Here is a 23,866-nt window from a genome sequence, read left to right on the forward strand (position 1 = left end):
CTTTTCTTCCAAAAATAAACAGTTGTTAGTCAGCGCCCGTGTTTGTCGTCTCTGCACTTAGTCCCGTCCCTGCGCTGTTCAACTTCATGCAATGAACCAACTGGCCCAGTTACAAACCCTCCTACAGTTCTAAGGAAGCCATGCAGAAGGTTCTCTAAACTGCGGAAAGTTCTCTGGTGCTACGGCACGGGCTTTTGCTGAGCGCGTTTTGAATCTTTAGGGTGTCCCCTTATAGAAGCACCAATGCAGCTGTGAATGCGTGAAAGTTTCCCTGCTTTTCGGGGCATTCACAATTCAGTTACTGCGCTCAGTCAGCGCGGGGCCGAAAATATGGCGACCTAAACGCTTTACTGCACGAGAGCTGTCTGTGCCAGACCCTTCGGCTCATAATTTCCTGATACTTAGCCATTCAGATTCGACAAACTGATGTGAGAGATATAGGAAGAGAGAAATGCGCGTTTATTCGAATAGAAAGAGTCAGGAAGATTTGCTGTGGTAAGTCTTCTCAGTTAGGAAGCCACGAGTTCGTGCTGACGCTGGAGCCCGGTTCACTAGCGTTTGTTGAATCTTCGGGGCCGGGCTGCTCAGCGCGGATTTATAAAATTAGTTTTGACGAGTTCTGTAAATGTCTTGGAATGATGGGAAAAGAGTTGCGAAAAGTGCAGCGTATACGATGGCTTGGGGACCAGAGTAAATGTATGTCAGGGGATTCGACTACAGCTTGGACCTATTTCTTTAGGGGGCCGATGCAAGGGTTCTTGGTTTTTCTCATGTTTATTAAAAATAGAACTAATACGTTTTCAAAGCATAATTAGAAACTATCAGACTCACTCTTGGATTGAGCCGCTGAGCCCAGAAATTTCAGTTTCGTGATGGATATACCGCGTTAAGAAGAGTCAAATACGAGACGCTTCTCACTCTCGATAGATTGTAGGTTTGAATGCGTCAACGCAACGCAGGCGATGAGGCGCGCCGTAGTGGAGGGCTCCGGATTAAGTTTGACCACCTGGGGATCTTTAACGTGCACCGAAATCTCGAACACATGGGCGTTTTTGCTTTTCGCCTCCGTCAGAAAAGCGGCCGCCGTGGCCGGGAATCGAACCCGCGACCTCGCGTGCTCAGTAGCACAACGCCTTAGCCACTGACCCTCCGCGGCGGGTCGCTTCTCCCTCTCATTGTTGTACAAGTGACCTGCTTACTGTGTCATGCATTTGTATGGAATATCTGTATGCGTGTATGTATGCACTTACCAGGCATATTTGGGTTTAGCTTAAACGGACCCTGCAACACTTCTTGCGACCTATATCCTATAAATACTTTCAGACTGTAGTCAACAGACACATCCAGTACTTAGAATACGGGGTCACCTCAGCCAAAAATTACTGATGTATGCCCATCAGATAACTTGGAAATTTTTTTAAAAGATTTCTCTCTGTTTCAGGTACTGGCGTTCTCGTAGCGCTTGAATTACGTTTCAGTAGCAGCAATAAACGCACTTGTAGCCACTTTAAAGTGACCCAACACTTTTTTCAACTTTTTCAAAATCTTAAATGCTTGCAGAACGTAGTCACCCAGCACACCCAGTACTTAGATTAGGGGGTCGCAAAGTACCTCAGCCAAAAATTACTGCTCCTAGCTCATGAGATAACTTGGGAACTCGCTCAAAAGGTTTTTCCGTGCTCAAATTCCGTCGTTAAGACCATGTAGCGGCTGTTGGCCGGTTTTCCTTCCGTTGCAGCAATGAACGCGTCGAAAAGTAACTTTAAAAATAAAGCCATAAAAACAAAGCAGAAAGGGAAGGTATATCTGCTGCGACGAGAAAATCACGCAGCGCTGCTCCGTGCTGGCGATAACTATAGCTTTCGCAGTGCTTCCAGTCGTGATGGAAGGAGTGAAAGCGTCTATCAAAGGTGTTTCAGGGTCCCTTTAACCAAAATCACCACAAAAGCAAAGCAGATACACAAGGCGCATCTGATGCGAAGAGCAAATCACGCGCAGTGCCGCTTTGAGCTGGCAATAACGATGGCTTCTTTCCCAAGGAAAGCGTGAAAGCGTTTGCGGGAAGGGCTGCAGAGTCCCTTTAAATGTATCACTGCCTGCAGTAAGCACCTCTACAGCTGCGAGAATGAAGTTTGCAATTGCACATTTAGGACGAAACAAGTGATATGCATTGATCTCTTGCAGCCTATATCATGCCAATCTGTATTTGCTGCACAATTCTTGATTTGTTCCTCACACCTTACGACACACTTGTTTTATATTCTTACAAACCTTCCTCATTAATCGTTGCTCACTTAACATACATAATCAAATACAGCCAGCATAACATATCGCGCCCATGTTTATTGTGGGCTCAGAGTGGAAATTTCCTCATAAGTTAACAATTTTTTTTCCTGAACTGCAAATTTTGACGCTGTATTTGAGGCCGCTACGAGTTCGTGGAGGTCCGAGACAATTTCGAGCAGCAAGTCTTTGGCAGGCAGACGGCTTCGAGATCGTGCTGAGAGCGTAGAGTCTTGCTCCTCGAGCCGTCGATGCGTACGAGTTGCTGCGCCGGCTCCTGCAGGAACACACGAGGTCGCGCTAAACACACAAGGTAGTGCAACGTCAGCAAAACACACTGCTGCGCAAGTTGGTGAACACAAGTTCTTAAAGGGTATACGCATAAAGGCAAAATAACTGCTCGGTTCATTAGAAAGACTTCTTTGTATCGCTAACAATGACACCAATTTTATCGCAAACTTGCAACAAATAATGGAGATATTAAAGAAAAAAAACGTGCGAAGACTTCCCCGCCACTTTGCGGCAACTTTTCTGTGGCAGCCGGAAGAGTTTCGTTTGTGCAGCTGGCGGCCGCCGACCTCAAAGATCTCCGAGAGACACGACGGACGATGGGAGTTCTATTTGATCGCATCACCAGGGTGCTGCTAACGCACAACTGACGCACTGATAATTATGTTTTTTTGGGCTGGCCCACAAAACGCCCTCCCCGTAACACGTCACTATAGCGCGAAATTTGGAAGTCTTTGAATACATATCTCGCGGTTTTTTTTAGCTAACAAAATGGCGCCGCCTGCTCTAGAGTGCAAGGCTGGAGAAACAGCGGAGCTGGAGGTCGATCTAGCTTCTTCCGCTTTTGCTAACTTTTGCCGAGGTTTGCCTGGCTTTGCTGAGTTTTGTTAGGCTGTGCGATGTTCTTGCTAGGCCAGGCTAAGTGTTGAGGGGTGAGGCCAAGTTGAGCCGGACTCCACGCTTACAGCAGATCCCCGAGGGGAACGAGCTACGTCGACCCCTTGCACCATTAGAGCAAGCTGTGCCAATTTCTTTTGTCTTTTAGTAGCCCAAGAAAGACTGTAGCATTTAAAACGGTATAGTAAGGGCCGAGCACACATATATGCCCATTGTGCTCACGCTCGAGCAGGAACAAAACACGACTTCACTGTTATAATACCCTATTTACAGGAGGCGCAGCTTTCTTTTTTTTTTTCTGACGCCAGCGGACCACACTCAAGCTTAAACAGCTCCGCTGTGAAAGAAACGTGTTTCGTGGTTGAAATGGATCTCAGCGATGAGCCCAGTTCTTTCGAATTAAACAGAGTGGCATTTTGCCTTCGTGGCCCCTTTAGTGCCCCCCTTGCGAGGCTGCGTTCATGGCGCTCTCATTTTTAGAAGAAGCAGTGCGACACGCTCTGCATGGTTCATGGAATTGGTTTCCGTACTACGCGTTCTCCTGTTAATTTGCTACTTGAACGTCGAGTCATTTCCTTTCGCGCGAAATGCTTTAGAAATCACACACTTCGAGATATGGTTCATGGCCGTATTCACTTACGTACAGAGCATGCCTATGTTACGCCAGGTTCAGACTGCTGTCGCAGCTGTCGTAATATCTTTAAATATTGACGTCAATTGACGTCTCAGGCAACCGAACTGCGTAAAACGCCTTTTTTTTTTGCGTCTATAGCTCACGATATGGCTGTTACATCGGTAGTCTGAACATAGCATTACGCAATCATGATCGGTTTGAAGAGCAGGGATTATTTTAAGTTTTGGCTCTAGGTGAAAGGGGTTACAAAATGAACCCCGTGTTTAGAGGGGCTCAAAAACGTTCATATTGCGCCGTTATCACGCCGAAGCAGCTGGAAAGGAAATATCGCTGTGGTTGTCGACAAGACTGCGCCATCGGTACGGTAGAAGCGCTGTATTTATGTTATAGGCGTAAAGAGTAGTCGCGAAGGCCTCTAGCGTTTCTCATCGTTGTCTTTTCCATTCAATTCCCATCCTCGTGATCACGATAATTCCCGCCTGGATTGCCTTGCACGTCGTAGACCTTTCGGTTTAGCCTCTTTTCCCAACAGTGGTATCAATGTAGAATACCTTGGACCGTGTAGTGCATGTCACTCTGGATAATGTTTCACATCGCTCGCTCTTCCCGAATGGCATTAAAACGGTCCTGGCATACATAACAAAGCGGCCTCGACCCTGCTCCGCGACAAAACAACTTATGTGCTTCGGAATTCTACCGAATTCTTGATGTAAATGCGGCTCTACCGCATCCGTTTCCTGACCGGTAGGGGGCGGAGCATCACGGAGCAAAAAACAGCCAAAGAAGAAGTCGGAGATGATTTATTTTAACAGAAGAGCTATTTAAGATTTTAGTTCCGCCATCGAGCGTTTCCAGAAAAAGATATGCAAAAAAAAAAAATCTGCAGAAATTCAGAGAATTATCCACTGATGCGTAGAATTATTATGCCGCTTGTCTTGAGTGTGAGTTTTTTCCAGTCAAATCTTTTGGTTTTTCTAAATCCTGTCCGACCAATTATCGCCATTTACGCTATTATAACAATTAGAAGTAAAACTTTCACGAAATATGCATTGTTGTGGAAAGCAAGGTGTTACACGGTTCGCCATTTTCCGTAATTTTTTTATATTCTTATTTTTTAGTGTTTCAAATTTTCTTTCTACCAATTATCTCATTTACACTAATATAACGATTATAGGTGGAACTTCCGCAAAATCTGCATTATTGTGGAACTGCCATGCGTTATACATTTTGCCATTTTCCGTAATTTTTTATACTTTTTATTTTTATTAGTCTTTCAGAATTTCGCGCGACCTGTTATCTCCATTTACGCCATTAAAGCGATTACGGGTGCAACTTCCACGATATCTGCATTTATGTGGAAGTGCAGGGCGTTACACGGTCCTGGCTGTGGGGGTGCTCGGCAAAGAATGCTGCGCATTAACACCGCGCCTCGTGAGGAGCGCCCGGCGTCGGCCAGCTGGACCTCGGAGAACGCTCTGCCCAGCGTTCGTGGCGCGATCCCTCGGGTGCTGTTCTGCTCGCCCGCTCCCGTGCGTTCACGCCTGAAGGGGTTAGCACAGACGCCGAGGTCGCGAACCCGGTTGCTGCGGGTTTTAGCGCGTGCTAACCCGGCCCACTTCGGGAGAGGTGTGAAAGGCTACGGGCAAAACGATCCGAACCTGCCAGTCATGGAGAACTCGCAGCGGCAAGTTCAGAAATCCATAATTCACGTAAAGTGCAATAGCCGGGTCTCCGACGAAACGAGAGGGGCCGCCGGCTCTGCGGTTTCTCCAAGCTTGCACCACTAGTGCAAGTTGAGCCCCCCCTTTTTTTTTTGTTACGGGAAATCGCTAAAAACCGCAATAGGGTGGCGAGTTCCGAGTGCATTCGTGGCGCTTCACTGTCACTAGCAAGAAGCATCACAACCCCGACTCTCGAGAAGAGAAGCAACTTTGTTATTTTATATACCCTACAGTCTTCTCTCTAATCCAGACGGGGATTCAATGCCACTATTTTTGTAGCGTGAGCTACACTGGCCGAGGTTGAGCAGCCTCGCGTGTCTCCTGGAGAGTCGTGCTGCGCATGCGCGAGGAGCAGTGACGTCACACGGCGCACAGAACGTTGCTCACTGCCCGGCGTCTCTCACACACCCCACGCGCCCAGCGTCTTCGCCGACCTCTGTTCCGCACGTGGCGGCCCGGTACACTTGATGATCATGCGAGGGGTGGCCGGGTGTGGAACCGATGGCTCGTGCGTCGCAGCAACACCGGCGTGTGCCTGTGGAACCAGCTTAGCGGTGGGGCGATTGGTGACGCTGCGCCTGAGCCGCTTGATAAACATACATTTGTCACACAATGCCTACACCGTGTGTGTGTGTGCCATTGAAGCAGCCGTAAGCACACAACCTGGAAAGCTAAGAATAAGCAGCTGAACCTTAGCCCACGCTAGGTATATCCTGCCATAGCCGAGCTAAGCCACTGCTAATTTGTTTGCGTCTTCCACTTTGCGGAGAAGCACTGTGAGGTTACGCTGCATTCCACTCCTACATTCCACTCCTTTTAGCGAGGACATATGGCTGCGAAGACGATGTATTGTGACATGAATGTATGCACGGGCGAGCGGATAATTTTGTTACATGGAGAAAAGCATACCCTACATCCTACAACAATGAACAGAAATAGTACATTTTACCCCATAGCAGAGCTTGCATCGCGCATATACAAACATGCGAGCTCGCGTGCAGCGGCACTGATCAAATAAGTATAGCGAATATAATGTATTGCCAAACATGATATAACGTTACAGAGCGCGGCGTGCAAAGAAAATCATGCTTCTTTTTACTATAAAATATTATTTACGCCCACTTGATTCAAGACTAAAACATTCCCGCACGGACGTGCGCACGCCGACACGTCATCACCACAGTGAAAAGCCCACATGGTCCTAGAAAGAACCGTTTCCCAGACTGTACACAACGTACGCGATTCCTGAAATTCCCGCAGGGTTGGGGTACGGTGAACATGCCGCATGGACATTCCTACTCAATTGTACGTAAGTGGCAGGAGCGAGCTGGTTAGCGCCGGGAGCGCGGGAGTATTCCCATTACGTGCCATCATATCCTTTAATCACTGAACTAGACCTGCATTTCTTTGACCTGTCTTCGCTGTTATAGGCACGGCCGTCGAATTGCTGCATTTTTGCCTCCTGCACAAAGAAACGCCTGTTGCGAGTCAGCGCTCGTATACCCTCGGCTTCGTATTGGCCTGTTCAGGACACGCTGTTCCACTTCGCTTCCTTCTCATAACATGCACGCACAATATCGATGAGAGAAGGGCGCGACAAGCCCACGCGGTAACAGCAGAGCCGGGCATGGTGCAGAGGAATATCGTCTCGTAGAATCTTCTTCTTTGGTTCTTTTCCCTCATCCCCTCCCCCTCCTACTCACGGCGCTCGCAATGCGAACCCGTCACCTTCACGTTGCTGAAGAAGCGGCGATAGCACTTGCACTCACACACAGGCCAACCCGTCGCGGTTTGAACTCTCTCATTCGAAAACAGCCGCTCTAAATTTTTGCGGAGGCCAGATCTCACATCAGGTCGATTAAATTGTAAGTAAAAAGGCACACACTGAAGCTGGGGATTGGAAAAAGTGAAGTGACACATTCCACAGTCCGACATCTCGTCTCACAGGCCGGTATTGCCTTACACTACTGCCCATGGGCTAGACCAGCCCGTGACAACGTACGCATGCCTCACGGAACATTTCCGCTCCTTCTGCAGCAAATGGGCCCCTTTTACCCTCCGCACACACACGCACCGCCCGCGCATCCGTATACCGGTGGAAGAGGAACACGTTTGGCGCCCACTTACAACTCCATCTTTCCCTTGTACAGCCATTCTATGCCAGCACTACGGGGGACGGGCCACAGCACAACATCATATGTGGGCCTGCACACCGGACCCCTTCCTTTTTATAACCTCCCTTAACCAGTATGAAGCAGGGCTCGGTTCGCCAGATCTGGGTCTCAAGAAAGAGCTTACAGGTCGGACAGCCATAGTCGCCCAAGCACTACAGTGTATGGTCTCAGGTTAACCCATTACAGGAGCGACCTTTGTGTATAAAGGTATCCCTCCAACTTCCGTACCAGGTCGCTGCTGGGGCTGGCGAACAGGTCCATGCGCACGACCCCCTGCGAGCCGGCGCGCTCCAGGTGCGAGCTCCAGGCCATGACGTCCACCTGGGCGTGCTCGGCGAGTGCCGAGCAGCGCGGGCACAGCCTGCACCTCCTGCTCGCCGCGGCGGCCGCGGAGGGCGCGAGGCGGCGCCACAGGGAGCCCAGCGAGGCCAGCAGGCTGCGCAGCGCCAGCCGCACCTTGGACAGCCAGCGGCCCTCCCGCTGCTGCTGCTGCTGCCGCCTCCGCGCCGCGGGCGAGTGCAGGCGGCTGGCCTCGTCGTCCTCGTCTTCGTCGCGGCACGCCTGCAGCTCGATCTCCACGAAGCAGTCCAGGTCGGAGGCATCCTCCAGAATCATGGCTGCCGCCCAGGCCGCCTCCGCCGGTCAGCCCGCCGCGGCCATGGGCTTCTTCCTCTTCCTGTCTCGACATCTCGCCCGTACCCATTGGCTGCTGCCGATGATAAGGATGACGGTGATGGTGCTTACAGGTCTAGCAGAATTACGGAATGTGTACCCGTCGAGTGTGCTGTCAAGGAAACGAGTCATTCTAGGGCAGCCTCGAAAAGGCACGAAAGTTGGAGCTTCTGAAGATTATCCAAAAAGGGCGAAGTAATAAAGATTGTGTGCAATGTTTGTGAAAGGACAGGGAAAGGGCAAAGAGCAAAATCACCGAATGCAATCAGCAAAATGCTACCAACAAAAAACCAGAGAAAAGAGAAACTTGAATGGTTTAAAAATGATAGCTTTAAAGCCCGCAGACGGCCGACATAGGTCGTTCTGACCCTTTCTTGTTCCGTCGTTTCCCGTAAGTTTCTGGCCCCAGAACCGTGGAAGAGCAGTCTGGCCATCTTCCAGCTGAAGACCAGTGGCACCCGATCAATCGCGCCCAAGCAGCGGCGCTGGCCTGCGACCTTCTGGAATGAGGAGACATCGTCGACATTTCATGCTTTTATTTCTTTTTCGGCTCACATAAACGCTTTACCCGCTACCTTCTACTAGACGCAGCGCATACAACATTTGTGGGTCTGTCCCGAGACATGGCGGGGCCCTATAGTGGCAAAGTTCAACAAGCGGACATCGCCAGCGTCAATTACCGAACAGACCACACCGAGTCTGCAGGTGTCGAGCTAGCGTCGAATCTGGGCCTTCTCGGATGCGAAGCCGATGACTTGCCGACTATGCCACGCCGGCAGGTTGTGCACTAAAAGCAAAGCGTTGGACGCGATGTCTGCGCAGTGAGCGTTGCCACAGGCGAAATGCCACGGAGTGAATCGGGGTCATCATCGACAATGCCAAAATAAGGAGGACACCTACGGACGCAGATCTCATCAGGTGTGGTAAATGCGGAAGCATTAGTGTGCTTTTGTCGAAAGTGCCCTTTCATTGCAATCAGCATCATTTTCCCTTTGTGTATTTTCCTTCTTCTCTCCGTTAATAGGGTTCACCCTTGATAAGCTTAAATCTAGGCTTAAAGGGACCCTGCAACACTTTTTTTCAACTTTTGTCAAAATCTTAAATGCTTGCTGAACGTAGTCACCCAACAAATTCAGTGCTTAGCTTAGAGGTCGCAAAGTACCTCAGCCAAAAATTACTGCACATGTCCATCAGATAACTTGAAAACTCGCTCAAAAATTTTTTCTTTCTTTCTCGGTCTTGGCGTTCTTCGGCGGCTTGAATTACGTCATTAATGCCACGTTTCGCCTTTTGGTTGGTTTTCTTTCAGATGCAACAATGAACGCATTCAATAGCAACTTTAAAAATACGCTGTGTCTAAAGGTACGTCGGACGTACCCGCAGCATTTCTTAAAGATACGTCGGACGTACCCGCAGCATTTCTTAAAGATACGTCGGACGTACCCGCAAGATTTCTTAAAGATACGTCGGACGTACCCGCAAGATCTTTTAAAGATACTTCGGACGTATCCGCGAAACTTTTTTAAGTACGTACGTCGGTGTATTCGGTTTCACTCGGCCCAAACATGCAGCGTACGTTCAGCGTTTTCTCGCTTCGACGTCGCGTCGCCAGAAATGCATGGCGACGCGAGCTGAAACTCGAGCGACGCCGATGTCTACGCGCGCAGATATCGGCGTCGACGCAGCGCAAGAGAGCATCGGAAAGCGAGCGGCAGCGTCCCTCTTCGCCTGGTTTGGGGTCGTTCCTTTCAGCAGAAAACAATCAATTTCTTTTTAACTTACGGTAATCGGTTGCCTTGAGACAAATTGCAAGCTATTTCTGCTCGCAAGCGCTCATCCATTTGTGGCTTGTTCAGCTTTCATCGGGGAGATCGGGGATCTGCGATAGCTTTGTGTGAGTTAAATGAGGGAGCTCTGGTTACATCGCATCCATTATTAGAATAATGTGGCTTGTCAGCAAGATCGGTGCATGACGAGCAAGCGTTATCAACGCCAGAATTCCGGCGCATTCCATTCCATTCGTAGCTCCCGTGGCTTGCGCAGGGGAGACCGGGGATGTGCGATAGTTTTTTTTTACTCAAATAAGGGAGCTGTAGTTACATCGCTTGTAGCACTAGCATTATTGTCCTCGGCTCCAAGATCGGTGCGCAAGAAGCAAGCGTTACCACTGCTCAAACCTCTGAAATACGACCAAAAGAACGCACACCCGACCATCGCCTCCTTTAACTGGGCAGACTCAGTTGGTACACCGAATTCTTCAGGCCTCCTCGTCTCCTCGCGTGGTCGAGCGGTTGAGAGCCGGGCTTGTGTTTTGGAAGTCCGTAGTTCGAATTCTAGCAAAAGCGGTTTTTTTTTTCTTTTTTGTTTTTTTTTGTTTTGTGGTGAGGGTTTGATCAGTTTTTTTTTTACAGGGCACAGACAGGGTGCCAGAGTACCCTGCCTTTCAACCTACAAATGACGTTCGACGGTAACCTCCGTACAAGGCAGCGCTGAAATTTGTTTTGCTTACAATTTGAATTCATGAACGTGCAGTCGGTACGCAACATGAAGGTTAAATCAAGTAGCAACTAAAGCAGTTGTGCTAGGTGCGTCTTCGTTTATCATTCGATCTTATTTTGTTCTGATTTGACCGTATGGCTCGAGATACATTTCGCAGCATTTCAATATTTGCCCGCCAACATAGCAATAAATAAAGACGCCAAGTGATTTTTTTTTTTTTTTTTTTGCTAAAGCTAAAGTCTTGATAATTGCAGTTCAAGAAGCGACAATAACTGCTCATAAACGACTTCAACAGGATGGCATACGTGTCCACCAACGCCCGCCGACGCAGCGACTGGCGCGCGACTTCGCCGGTCTCCTGCGGGCCCGCGCGTTGACGCCGAACGACGCCGACGCTCGCGCGACGCGTGATTTCGCGTCCATCTCGTTAGGGCAGCAGAAACATATGAGGGGGGAACACGAGGACACTAGAGAACACGAGAACACGAGGAAAAAAATACATTCTGCGTCAGGTTAGGCATCGTTAGATTCTTGGCTTAGCAAACGCGTGATGGTTTTGCCGTTGCTGGTTCGAGATAACCACGCTAGTTTCGAGCAACGCCGCTTTCGAGCCACTCTGGGCCCTGTACGTCCGACGTATCTTTAAGAAATCTTGCGGGTACGTCCGACGTATCTTTAAGAAATTTTGCGGGTACGTCCGACGTATCTTTAAGAGATATTGCGAGTACGTCCGACGTATCTTTAAGAAATATTGCGGGTACGTCCGACGTATCTTTAAGAAATTTTGCGGGTACGTCCGACGTACCTTTAGACACAGCGTTAAAAATAAAGCTACAAAAACAAAGCAGAAATGGAAGGCGTCTGCTGCGACGAGCCAATCACGCAGTGCCGCTCCGTGTTGGCGATAGCTATAGCTTTCGCAGTGCTTCCAGACACGCAAGAAAGAGTGAAAGCGTTTAGCGAAAGTGTTGCACGGGGGCCTTTAACATTAAAGATATTTGCCGCGCTGAGCCTTATGACATGCCAAGCAACCTTAAATTTCTTGTACATCAAACCGCGAATACCGGTTGAATGCCCGTAGAGCTCAAGGCGCATCGATGGGCCTAGAACCAGGACGGCATAGATCCGTAGAATAGTGCTGGACAATTCTCTATAAGCAGGGATTCACGCTGTTTTGCACGTGTAAAGGATCGGACTATCTGCTATCGACATCGCGCTGGGCCATATCTCCGCTCCACCCTTTCCAGCCAAACATTGATCGTCGCCCTGTCTGACAACTGAACGTTACAGTTGGCACAGCGAAATTGTCTGTCATGTTTTGCAGTGAAGCTGATATGTCTAGTCTAATCCCCCCCACAAGTTCTCGGGACTGTGTGCATCGAAAACTCCGCGTGTGTAACGAAAACTCGGGAACTTGGGCTCAGCGTGTGGAAAAATTCATACAAAATAAAGGCATTGGGGCCTCCATATTTTGATACACGATGTCCTATATTGCCCCCTGAAGAAATATCATCCCAGCATTGCATTTGTGCATACAGGTGAAGCCGCCGTTAATAAAGAGATCAGTGTAAGCGTTGTTTTCGCAAGCTGGCTTTCCCGCGTTGTGTGTTGCGCAGTGAAGCATGACCATCTACGGAGGAAGTGTGGCTGCAGCCCCATTGAATACTCCTCTTCTTTCCCCAGTCGTGCACTGCTCGCCACGCGCCCATCTCCCCCCGTCATTTTTATGCGTGCATTTAGGTGGCGGGGGGTGGCGCGCAGGCAGGCTTCACGCGTTCACCGCTGACACACCCGTTTCTCTGGGGAGAGATTTCAACGCGTTCGTCTCACGGATCTTTCGTGCACTCCTTCCACGGAGCCCAGCTACCCAGCTACGCCGTTCATTTTCGGGGCGAAGCCCCTTAGGGGCCGGGGCTGTTGGCGTCTCCTGTCTCCTGTAATCGTCGTCTCATGTAATCATGGTACTAAAACACCCGGACACTCGTTTACGCCTCGCACTAGAGAGCTTCGTGCTTTAAAGACAAGAGACTTTTACAGCAAAGCTGTACACATCTACCCCCCAACGGTTTCATCTCCGTTGGCAAAAGCGCCAAGGCGCCAAGAATACACTTATACACTGCATGCTTCGCCCCTCCCCACGTTTCACGTTAGTGGAGATGGCCTGGGATTTTTTTTTATCACGGAGGGGAAGGGGACTGATTCTTTTTTGTACATTGCATGCGTCGCTTCTTGGATGATCGTCGGTTGCTCTTGGGGAAACTGTTTAATTTTATAGGGCCGACCATTTGATGCATCTGTAACTCTGTACGAGTCCAATGTATGTAAATTTGTTCATTTTTTCACGCTTACCTTTCCGCGTCAAGCCCCTATAATGTCTACGAATACTATAATTGCTCGGTAATCGGGTCTTTATAGTTGCGTCACGACTTATCTTTCTTTCTCGCTCTTTTCCTTCCTTGTCTATCTGTTCAATTTGATCTATAGCAACTCCAGCTGAAGCGCAGTAGACTGTATAGCCCTTTCTGGGAGAATCAATCAATCAATCAATCAATCAATCAATCAATCAATCAATCAATCAATCAATCAATCAATCAATCAATCAATCAATTAATTAATCATTTATTTGCGTGCCCAGGAACAGCCGGGGGGGCCTTTGTGCTGGCGCACGGAAACAGAAACACACGAAACATAATGTACACATCTCTCAAATACAAAATAAAATCCAAATACAAAAAAAAACGAAAGGATAGCTTATGTTGAAGTTACGGAATGAAAGTCATTTAAGTGCATGAACTCAAGGATAAAAGACAAATGCAGAATAAGAAAAGTTGGCAGTTACGCCAATACAAACTCACAGACATGTTTGCGAAACAGAGTAGGGCAATCATTAAATATATCAAGGTAATCCGAGTACCGATTGTACGTGCATTGCAGTCGGAACACAGGGCACAAGACACGCAGACAATTGGGGTTGCAAAAGGTATCATGTTTCCTGGTCCACTTTTGCGGCACATAAAGACGAACATGTTGTAGCAGCTCACCACAAGACACTATGCCGTGCATAATTTTAAAGAGGAAGAGAATATCAGCCTTGTTCCGCCTGGAAGTTAAGCATGATAGCGTCAATGAAGAGGGCGATCCAGGGTTATAATTACTACTATCGCCAAAGCGATGGTTGAAGATAGATATGAACTTATTTTGGACCCTTTCTACAAGCTTACGGTTTGTTTTGCTCGTGCTGTTCCAGACAACAGATGCATATTCAAGTTGAGGACGACATATAGTTGTGTAGAGCTTGAGAAGAGAAATCGGCTCCTCGAACTCCTTGGACACGCGACAGACAACGCCAAGCGATCGAAGAGCTCTACGAGTAATTACCTGAATATGTGGAGAGAAGCTCAGTTTACTGTCGAAAGTGACGCCTAGGTCATTAACCTCTACCACACGTGGGAGTAATTCACCGTTGATGTTATAGGGAAACAAGATGTTGTCAGTCTTTCTTGTGCATGTCATTACCTTAGTTTTAGATGTATTAATGAGGAGTTTGTCGCATGAGCACCAATGCGAGAAGGACGAGATTGCTCTCTGGAGAGCGGAACAGGTAGCAGAGTTGGAAACAGATTTAAATATTTTTACATCATCGGCATATAAAAGAAAATTACAATCATTAAATATTGTCGCGACATCATTTATAAAGATTGAGAAGAGAAGTGGCCCGAGAACTGAGCCCTGAGGGACACCACTGGTGACCTCATAGGAAAGAGAAGACTGTCCATTTACATGCACGAAACATGACCTATCACATAGATAATTGCATATAAGAGATATCAGGGATGGTTGTATATCAAGCTCAGATAGTTTTTTGGCTAAGAGCTCGTGGCAGACGACATCAAAAGCCTTGCTTAAATCAAAGTAGACTACATCAAGTTGACCTCTCCCTTGCACAGCTTCCGAAGCATGCAGCATGAAGTTGACGAGATTGGTAGTGGTCGATCGGCCCGCGAAAAAACCATGCTGTTCAGGTATTAATGTGGTATTTATACTGAATGTGAGTAGTTTATGCAGTATTGACTCAAACAATTTAGAAGCAGCACATAGAATAGATATCGGTCGGTAGTTCGTGGGGTCCAATTTTGAACCTGTCTTAAATACAGGAACAACCCTTGCATTCTTCCAACGAGCGGGGAACTTGCCAGACTTGAGAGAAGTTTGAAATATACACGTCAATACTGGAACTAGGATATCACCAAACGCTTTCAGTACGGCAGAAGGAATGCCGTCAGGGCCGCATGAAAATGACGATTTCAATTGTTTCAGAGCTTTCAAAACGATACTTTCCGAAACCAACACTTCTGAGTTTTTACAGTAACCTAGAGATTGTGGAGGGGGGCAAGCTGCAATGTTGTTGCCATAAGTGGAACGGAATTGTCGCGCAAAGGCATTGGCAACTCCTCGTTCATCGATGAGGTTAATGTTCCCAGGTGAATTTTTACATGCTTGAGAACGGACGTGGCCCCAGAAAGCTTTTGCATTGCGTGTTGCATCAGCCTCAACCGCGGCAATGTAATTCGACCTATCGCGCCTAACCAGACATTTACAAAGAGATCTGAGTTGACGAAACTCATTCTGCCACCTTTCCTGCCCCGTTTTCTTAGCTTGCTTGTGCGCTCGATTTTTCCTCCCCAAAGCTCATTTAAGTTCAGCAGAAAACCAACGCGCAAAATTGCCTTTCTTTTCAAATTTTCGGGGAACAAAGCTCCACAAGCCATCGTGAACAACTTCAGTAAAAAAATCGGTCTGTTCATCAACGTCGTTGAGGTTAGCTATTGGTGACCAATCAGTGTTACTAAGAAACTGAAATAGACCAATGTAGTCACCACGAGCAAAGTCGTAATTACTGCTTCCTGGTGTGCAAACAGGGGGACTGTAATGAAGGAGAGATACGTTATGCAATGAAATATGTAATGACGGATGAAACTTGTCCGGTTTTACAAGGTTAGTATTACTGCGCGAGACGTCGACAGCTTCCAAGCTAGTCAGACACAAATCTAAGACGTTCCAACATGAATTCCTAATGAGGTTGCACTGCTGCAAGGAAGTAAAGGAAATAAAATCAAATAGAAAGTCACACTTCGGAGATATTGGATGAGACGCCTGACTGACCCGCTGAGTCTCCCAAGAAATCCCCGGTGCGTTAAAGTCCCCAGTGACAAGGAAATGGTGATCACTGTGAGATATTACTGTAGTTTCGATTGTGTTAAGGATATTTCTGAACTCACTGGCATGTGTCTCGGGGGAAATGTAGTATGTACACACTAAGAGCCGTTCACCCCGATCACAAAACACCTCTAACCAAATACACTCACTCTCTAATTTAAGGTCAAGGCGGCGTTTACACTTGATGGAGTCATGTAGGGCAATAAGCACACCACCGCCCCGTTGTTTATCGTGCAACGGGTCACGGTCATGCCGGAAAACTTGGTAATGCGGAGGGAACAAGGTATTGGAACTTATGTCCGGGCACAACCAAGTTTCTGTCAGAATAATTATAGGCCAGCAAGAAGAAACGACACTTGAGAAAAATTCAGCTGACTTTGTGCGAAGTCCACGGACGTTCTGATAAAAGCAATCAAAGCTACTATTACCTGCCATCATCATCAAGTCGTTGCTGCTCTGCATGAATCATTTTTTCATGCAATTCACCACGGAAGGGCTTGAAAAGACAGTGCCGAGGCCACAGCGCAGGGTCTTTGAGCCGCTCAAAACACGCGTCGTCCACAGCGACGTAGAAAGAGGCGTAAGAGTCATGCCTCGTCTTTAAACGTTTGCACACAATCGGGGCGGCCCCCACACCGGACAGGTGCTCGAAAACTTGAGCTGAAGTTGTAGACGGAACCAGTTTTGTTACAAACACAGCTTTTGGGGGCTTGCGACGGCTGACAGCCACAAGACCAGATCCCTCAGATACACCAACAGCCAGGGGACGCGGTACGGAGTTCTTGGGAGTGCGTTGCTGCAGTGGTAGGTGCAGGGGCGGATGGTCCAGGCGATGGGATTTCGAAGAAACCACCTTCGAGCTGGGATCGGCCGAGAGAGGCGATGCGGCAGGCGAAGCGCTCTGCGACAGCGTTTCCGCGGACGACGCGGTTGGAAGCGGCGGGAACTCGGCTAGCCGAGAGGGGGAAGGAGGGTCGCCCCTCAACCGAGTCAAATCTTGAAAGTGAACATTTCGACAGACTTCTGTGCGCAGTGCACGCACCTCCTGCCGCAGGGTCTTCACGACATCGGCGTGAGCTTCAGCCTTTGTCGCGTTGTCCCGGCGCAGCCGCTCATTGTCCTCTCCCAACTTGGCAACCTGATCGGAGAGGAAGGAAATTCCTTCCAGGGCGTCCACGAGAAGGGCGCGCAGGGACAGCAGCTCGGCCGCAAGGTCAACAGGTTGGGTGGCGGGGGCTGTGCGGGGAGGGCTCGACGAAAGGGTCGCTGCCGAAGCAACGCCGCCGTAGTCGTCGTTAGGGCTAGCCAGCACACACGGCGACGAGGCAGACTTGCAGGCATTGCACACAAAACGACGCGCGCCTGACTTAATAGACTGTAGGTCCTCGTCCGGCAACGTTATGCACTTTGCGTGAGCACGCCTGTTGCACTCACCGCAACGAAGAAATTTCTGTTTCCCGTAGAAAACGCACGAGCACAGAACACACGCATCCTTACTGGGCGCCATCTTAATAATAATAATAATAATCAATCAATCAATCAATCAATCAATCAACCTTTATTTTCGGTGCCCAGGAACAACCCTAGGGTCTTGGTACTGGTACACCATACAAAAAAAAACACTACAATTAAGACAAGACAACATACACAAACTATGTATGACATAAACAATAAAGTAAAAATAGTTACAGAAATCTTAGAAAGCAAAAAAGGAAAAAAAAAAGAACAGAAAGTCAAAAAAGAAAAGGCAGGCTTAGTGTTGCAAGCCATGCCACTCGGCCAGCGAAACGTTCAGTAGATGTGAAAAATAGGAACTATACAAGCAAATATTTAATCAAAATGACATAGAGTATACGTATATAGCCAAGGTTTTCTAACAACATATTAGGAAGTTCCAAAAAAAAAAGGGGGGGGGGGAAAGCTTCAGCATTACCAACACTGACACTAAAAACGTACAAATATTCAAGCAACACAAAACAAGAAAAAGTGAAAAGCAAGCAAGAACAGTTTGCACATAATACATAGGGTACATAAATTTGGAATGACATAAAGGACTTAAGCTACAACAGTTTTCAACTCATTAGAGAACAAAGTAAAGGAGCTCTGGAATATATCAAGCCGAACGGAATATTCATTATATGCACATTGTATTCGGCAGATGGACGAGCGTCGGCTATTTAGAGCAACTGGTCTGAAAGCTGGAAATTTTCTGAAAAGTTTACTTGGCAAATTGACATTGATAAGTGTAACCAAATCGTCACACAAAATATTACCATGAAGAAGTTTATAGAGAAAGATAATATCAGCTCGCAATCGTCGACACCGAAGGGAAGGAATGCTTTTCAGAAGAGACATGATGCCGTTTGCGTCGTCTTGCACATGACGGAAGCGGTGCTTAAAGATAGAAAGGAACTTATTTTGAACCCTTTCGATACGGTCACTATTGGACTTGCAAGTTCCATTCCAGACAACAGACCCGTATTCAAGAAGAGGTAAGCAGAGAGCCGAATACAACTTTAAGAAAGGAAGCGGACCTTTAAACTCTCTAGAATACCTGCAAACAGCACCCAGACAACGAAGAGACCGACGGGTAATTTGTGCAATATGGGAAGAGAAAGTCAGAGGCGAATCAAACAGTACTCCCAAGTCCCGAATTTCGGTCACCCTCGGCAGTGTGGTGCCTGCAATTTCATAAGGGTATTGCAGTTGTTGAGTTTTTCTACTATAGGAGACAACTTTAGTTTTTGAAGGGTTCAAAATAAGGTCGTTTTTGGTGCACCAACGATGGAATGACACAATATCAACCTGAAGAGAATTACAGTCCTGAACACTACGCACTTCTCTAAAGATTTTTATATCATCAGCATACAACAAAAAAGAAGAATTTTGAATGGCAGAAGCAACATCGTTAATGAAAATGGAAAAAAGAAGGGGACCCAGAACGGAGCCTTGGGGTACACCACTGGTTGCTTTGTACCTAAATGATGTTTGACCGTTAACACTTACATAGCAATATCGCTCCTTGAGATAACAACGTATAAGACCCACCAAAGAAGCGTGTACATCTAACAGAGTGAGCTTTGCAAGCAATAACGAGTGGTTGACAACATCAAAGGCTTTGCTCATGTCACAGTAGACCACATCCAGTTGGCTTCTACCAACGATTGCTGGGACAGCCTTCTCCATGAAGCATACAAGGTTCGTGGAAGTTGAACGACCACGCATAAATCCATGTTGATTAGGAATGAGGACATGTTTAAATGAGAAAGACAAGACCGTATGAAGAGATAACTCGAAAATTTTAGAGGCAGAACAAAGCAGCGAGACAGGCCTATAGTTTATAGCATCAGTTTTTAGGCCTGACTTGAAAACAGGGAATACGCGAGAGATTTTCCATGAGCGAGGAAACGTTCCAGACCGGAGACAGTTATTAAATATTGAAGTGAACACAGGAACGAATATATTTGCATATGTTTTTAGGATTGCAGCAGGAATACCATCTGGCCCACAAGAAAGCGAGGGCTTGAGCCGCTTGATGCTGGTGCGAATGATGTTCTCGTCCAGTTGTAAACAACCGGAGTTCTCGCCCTGGTGACAAGGGGCGCTGCTGTTGTCACTACCACCGCTAATCCCCAAAAAAGAAGAAAATTGACGAGCAAAGCAGTCGGCCACCTTGACAACCTCATCGCCGTTGGAGTCTAGAAGACGAATAGAATAATAATCATAATAATAATAATCAATCAATCAATCAATCAATGTTTATTATAGTGCCCAGGAACAGCGGAGGCCTTCGTGCTGGAGCACTCAGAGGGGAAAATGCAGCACTGTAGTACATCAACAATTTGCTAATAAACACTCAGTGAGCAAAAAGAAAAAAGAAAAAAAAGAAAGACCTACAAAAAACGGCAAAGAAGATTAGAAATAAAATAGTGCAATCCAACCGACTTTACACAATCAAGTCGTGGTGGCGCACAGAAAAGGTGTAAGACAGCAATGAAATGCATCAACAGCTGGTAAAAGAACAGTGAGTGAGCAAAAAATAAGAAGAAACTACAACTTCACAGAAGAGTAAAAATGCCATAGTGTAATTTTAGGCAACATTACACAATCACTAGAAACTGTAATGTCTGGTCAATTGCAAGAAGACATCTTACAATAAGCGTAACTATACGGAAGGGTGAGTGAAAAGAAGAAAGTTTTTACAAGATTCTGGAAGCGTACATTTTCAGTTTCAAATGGACGCATGAAGTGAATATGGCAACTTTTAATGATAAAAACGGCAGAAAAAGAATAATAATAATAATAATAATAATAATCAATCAATAATCAATAATAATAATAATAATCAATAATCAATAATAATAATAATAATAATAATCAATCAATCAATTTGTTTTCAGTGCCCCGGAACGACGGTGATGTCTTAGTGCTGGTACACTAACAAACATAAAAACAAACAAAATGACATGGTACATACAACACGTATCACTAAAAGAAGCACAAAAAACTATTAATAGAACTACAAAGAACTACACTAATAGAAGCGCAAAGAACGCTAATAACAATGATATCATACTCTATGGATAGAAGAGTTAGCCACAAATAATGTACTGGTTAAGTGAACATACAGCCAATTAGAAGATAGTGAGGTATGGATAAAAGCTATACAAACGAGAAGTAGAATAAAATGCAGTCACGAGCAAACAAAGGAAGGTGGCATAGCAAGATTGTGTGAAAGGAGTAAGGCATATACCGTTAGCTACAAACAGCACTACTCAGCCCTGCACGAAACTGGGCGAGGGAACCATTGAAAACATCCAATTTGTCACCAAGAAAGTTGTACAGGCTTTGCAGTCGGTGGATAGGCGAGTGACGACTACTAGTTGCACCAGTATGGAATGGATAGCGCGATCGCGTGCACTTCTGGGGAATTCGGAGCATAAGCTGGGACAGAAGTTCTGGGCAGGGAATGACTCCGTGTAGTAGCTTGTGCAGAAAAAGAAGATCAGCTCGATCACGCCTAGAACTCAACGGAATAAGCTTAGGAAGCTGATGTTGACTACAGGACAAAACAGAACCGCGTCCTAGCCGGTGTTTATATATTGACAGGAATTTTTTCTGCACTCGTTCAAGATACTGGTGGTTGGACTGGCAGGTTCCATTCCAAACGACAGATGAGTATTCTAATTGGGGGAGGCATACTGATGAGTAAAGCTTTAAAAAGGGAACAGGAGAAGTGAAATCTCTTGTAAACCTGCACACCGCACCCAGAGAGCGGAGGGCCCGCCCGACCACCTGTCGTATATGGGGAGTGAAACTGAGCGAGCTGTCGAACAGCACTCCAAGGTCTCTAACCTCGGAAACTTTTGACAGACGAGCATTATTAAGCGTGTAAGAGAATTGGAAGGGATGTGTTTTCCGGCTGTAGGTGATAACTTTGGTTTTATTAGAGTTAAGAATTAATCCCTGCTCAGCACACCAGAGCGCGAAAGATGAGATGTCATGTTGAAGGGTGAGGCAGTCCTCTGGGCAATTAATTATTTTGTAAACCTTAATATCGTCAGCATACAAAAGAAAAAACGAGCTCTTAATAGAGGTAGATACGTCATTAATGAAGAGAGAGAACAGAAGAGGGCCCAACACGGACCCCTGAGGTACGCCGCTGGTAGGAATGTAGTCGACAGATCTTTGGCCATTTACACTGACATAACAACGTCTGTTAAGAAGATAGCTGCCTAGTAAGGCAACTAGTGGAGCATTGACGCCACAGAGCAACAGTTTTTTGAGCAACAGTGGATGAGTAACAAGATCAAAAGCCTTGCTTAGATCACAGTAGACTGCGTCAATCTGGCCTCGGTCTGTGACTGCTTTGGATGCATGCGTCATAAAGCAGGTGAGGTTAGTTGTCGTTGACCGCCCAGTTATAAAACCATGCTGATCGGGTAACAACGCATTTTTTACGTTGTTAATAATAATCAATCAATCAATCAATCAATGTTTATTAGAGTGCCCAGGAACAGCCGAGGCCTTGGTTCTGGCGCACTGAGGAAGACAAAATGCGGCACTAATATACAGGAGCAACTCACAATATAAACAGTCAACGAGAAGAACGAGCAAAGAAAAAAAAAGAGCAGTAAAATCCTAAGGATAATAAAAAGGTATTCCAGCCACAATTAGAAGATTAAGAAACTCTAATGGTGGATCAATGGCAAAAGTATATGGAACAATGGTCACAACAGTTGGGTGAAGCAAGCAGACATAAAAACATATTCGCAGATATAGGAGAAAACACAAAGCTTCAATTAAACATGAATGTATGAAACAAAATACAGGAACTGATAATAATAATAATAATAATAATAATAATAATGATAATAATAATAATAATAATAATAATAATAATAATAATAATAATAACAATCAATCAATCAATCAATCAATCATGTTTATTTACGTGCCCAGGAACAGCCAGAGGCCTGAGTGCTGGCGCACGGGTAGTTACATAAAAACAAAATACAAGAAACATATAGCAAGAAACAAACAAGCGACAAGACACACACAAATTGAAGTAGTGAAAATGACAGAAATAAAGCACAGGCGGAGCCTGGGTACAGGTAAAAAATAAAAAAAGAAGATGCCTATGTTGCTCTGCCTGTCGTAAAGGCCACACGACAGGCAGAGCAACAAAGTTTGACAGTAATACAACAAAAACAACGGCAAGAGTGTAGAGACAAATGATAAGACGAACAAATGACAGTGAACAGTTTCAAAAATAGGCAACCATCAGTTGGATAGACACAACCGCAGAGAAACCAAATTCCAAAAAAAAAAAAAGAACGACAGACATATCATAGGTGTTTAACATACTGTATTCAACAGCGCTGTACGGTAAATTGTAAAGGATTTCTGAAAGATGTCAAGGCGCTCAAAGAAGCGGTTGTAACAATTCTGTATTCTGCGCACAGGAGAATGATTGGAGTTGCGCGCAGCGGTCAAGAACGGGCGATGCGACCTGGTGGGCCTTTGTGGTACACTAAACTCTAAACAGTTAAGTAGGTCTGCGCAAGAAAGGTCACCATGAACAATTTTGTGAAGAAATGTAAGGTCTGCACGCATACGTCTGCAGTTCAAGGAAGGGATGGAAGGGACTATGGGTAAGTCAAAATCGGGATGAAAACTGTGATTGTGATGACGGTGCTTAAATATGGATAAAAACTTCTTCTGCACACGCTCTATTAATTCACTACTAGATTTGGAGATGCCGTTCCAGGCAACACAAGCATATTCTAACTGAGGGATACATATTCCATTGTATAGCATTAGAAATGGATCTGGAGAAGAGAATTCCTTTGTAATCCGACACACATTTCCAAGACTTCGGAGCGCTCGCCGGGTGATGAGCCTAATATGAGGAGAAAAAGAGAGGGTACTGTCGAAAAGAACCCCGAGGTCCCTAATCTCCTCAACCCTTTGCAAAGGAGCTCCCTCTATACTGTAGGAAAAACAGTAGACGATGGGTTTTCCGGCAGTACGTGATAACTTTTGTTTTACCGGGGTTTAAAATTAGACCGTTTTTGCTGCACCAGACCGATAATTCCGACACATCCCTCTGCAAGGCACAGCAGTCCTAAACACCGCTAATGTGCCTAAATAGTTTGACATCATCAGCATAGAGAAGAAATGAAGAGTTTTTTAACACTGTTGACACCATTGATAAAGATAGAAAACAGTAATGGACCCAGCACGGAACCCTGAGGTAC

The 23,866-nt window shown here is 46.4% G+C and overlaps 1 protein-coding gene across 1 annotated transcript; it reads right to left on the minus strand.

Moving 5' to 3' along the window:
- Positions 1-2,395: 2,395 nt before the first annotated feature.
- Positions 2,396-8,406, minus strand: LOC144173159 (uncharacterized). The gene is made up of 2 exons (XM_077701666.1): positions 7,947-8,406; positions 2,396-2,560 (listed from the first exon to the last, which is right to left on the minus strand). The coding sequence occupies exons 1-2, from the start codon at positions 8,331-8,333 to the stop codon at positions 2,429-2,431; spliced, it is 519 nt and encodes a 172-aa protein (XP_077557792.1). The 5' UTR covers positions 8,334-8,406; the 3' UTR covers positions 2,396-2,428.
- Between the last annotated feature and the right edge of the window lie 15,460 nt (positions 8,407-23,866).

This window comes from Haemaphysalis longicornis, unplaced genomic scaffold (assembly GCF_048455015.1).
Source record: "Haemaphysalis longicornis isolate Haplotype H1 unplaced genomic scaffold, Haemaphysalis longicornis Haplotype H1 scaffold_3, whole genome shotgun sequence".
In the NCBI taxonomy this organism is placed as follows: Eukaryota; Metazoa; Arthropoda; class Arachnida; order Ixodida; family Ixodidae; genus Haemaphysalis; species Haemaphysalis longicornis.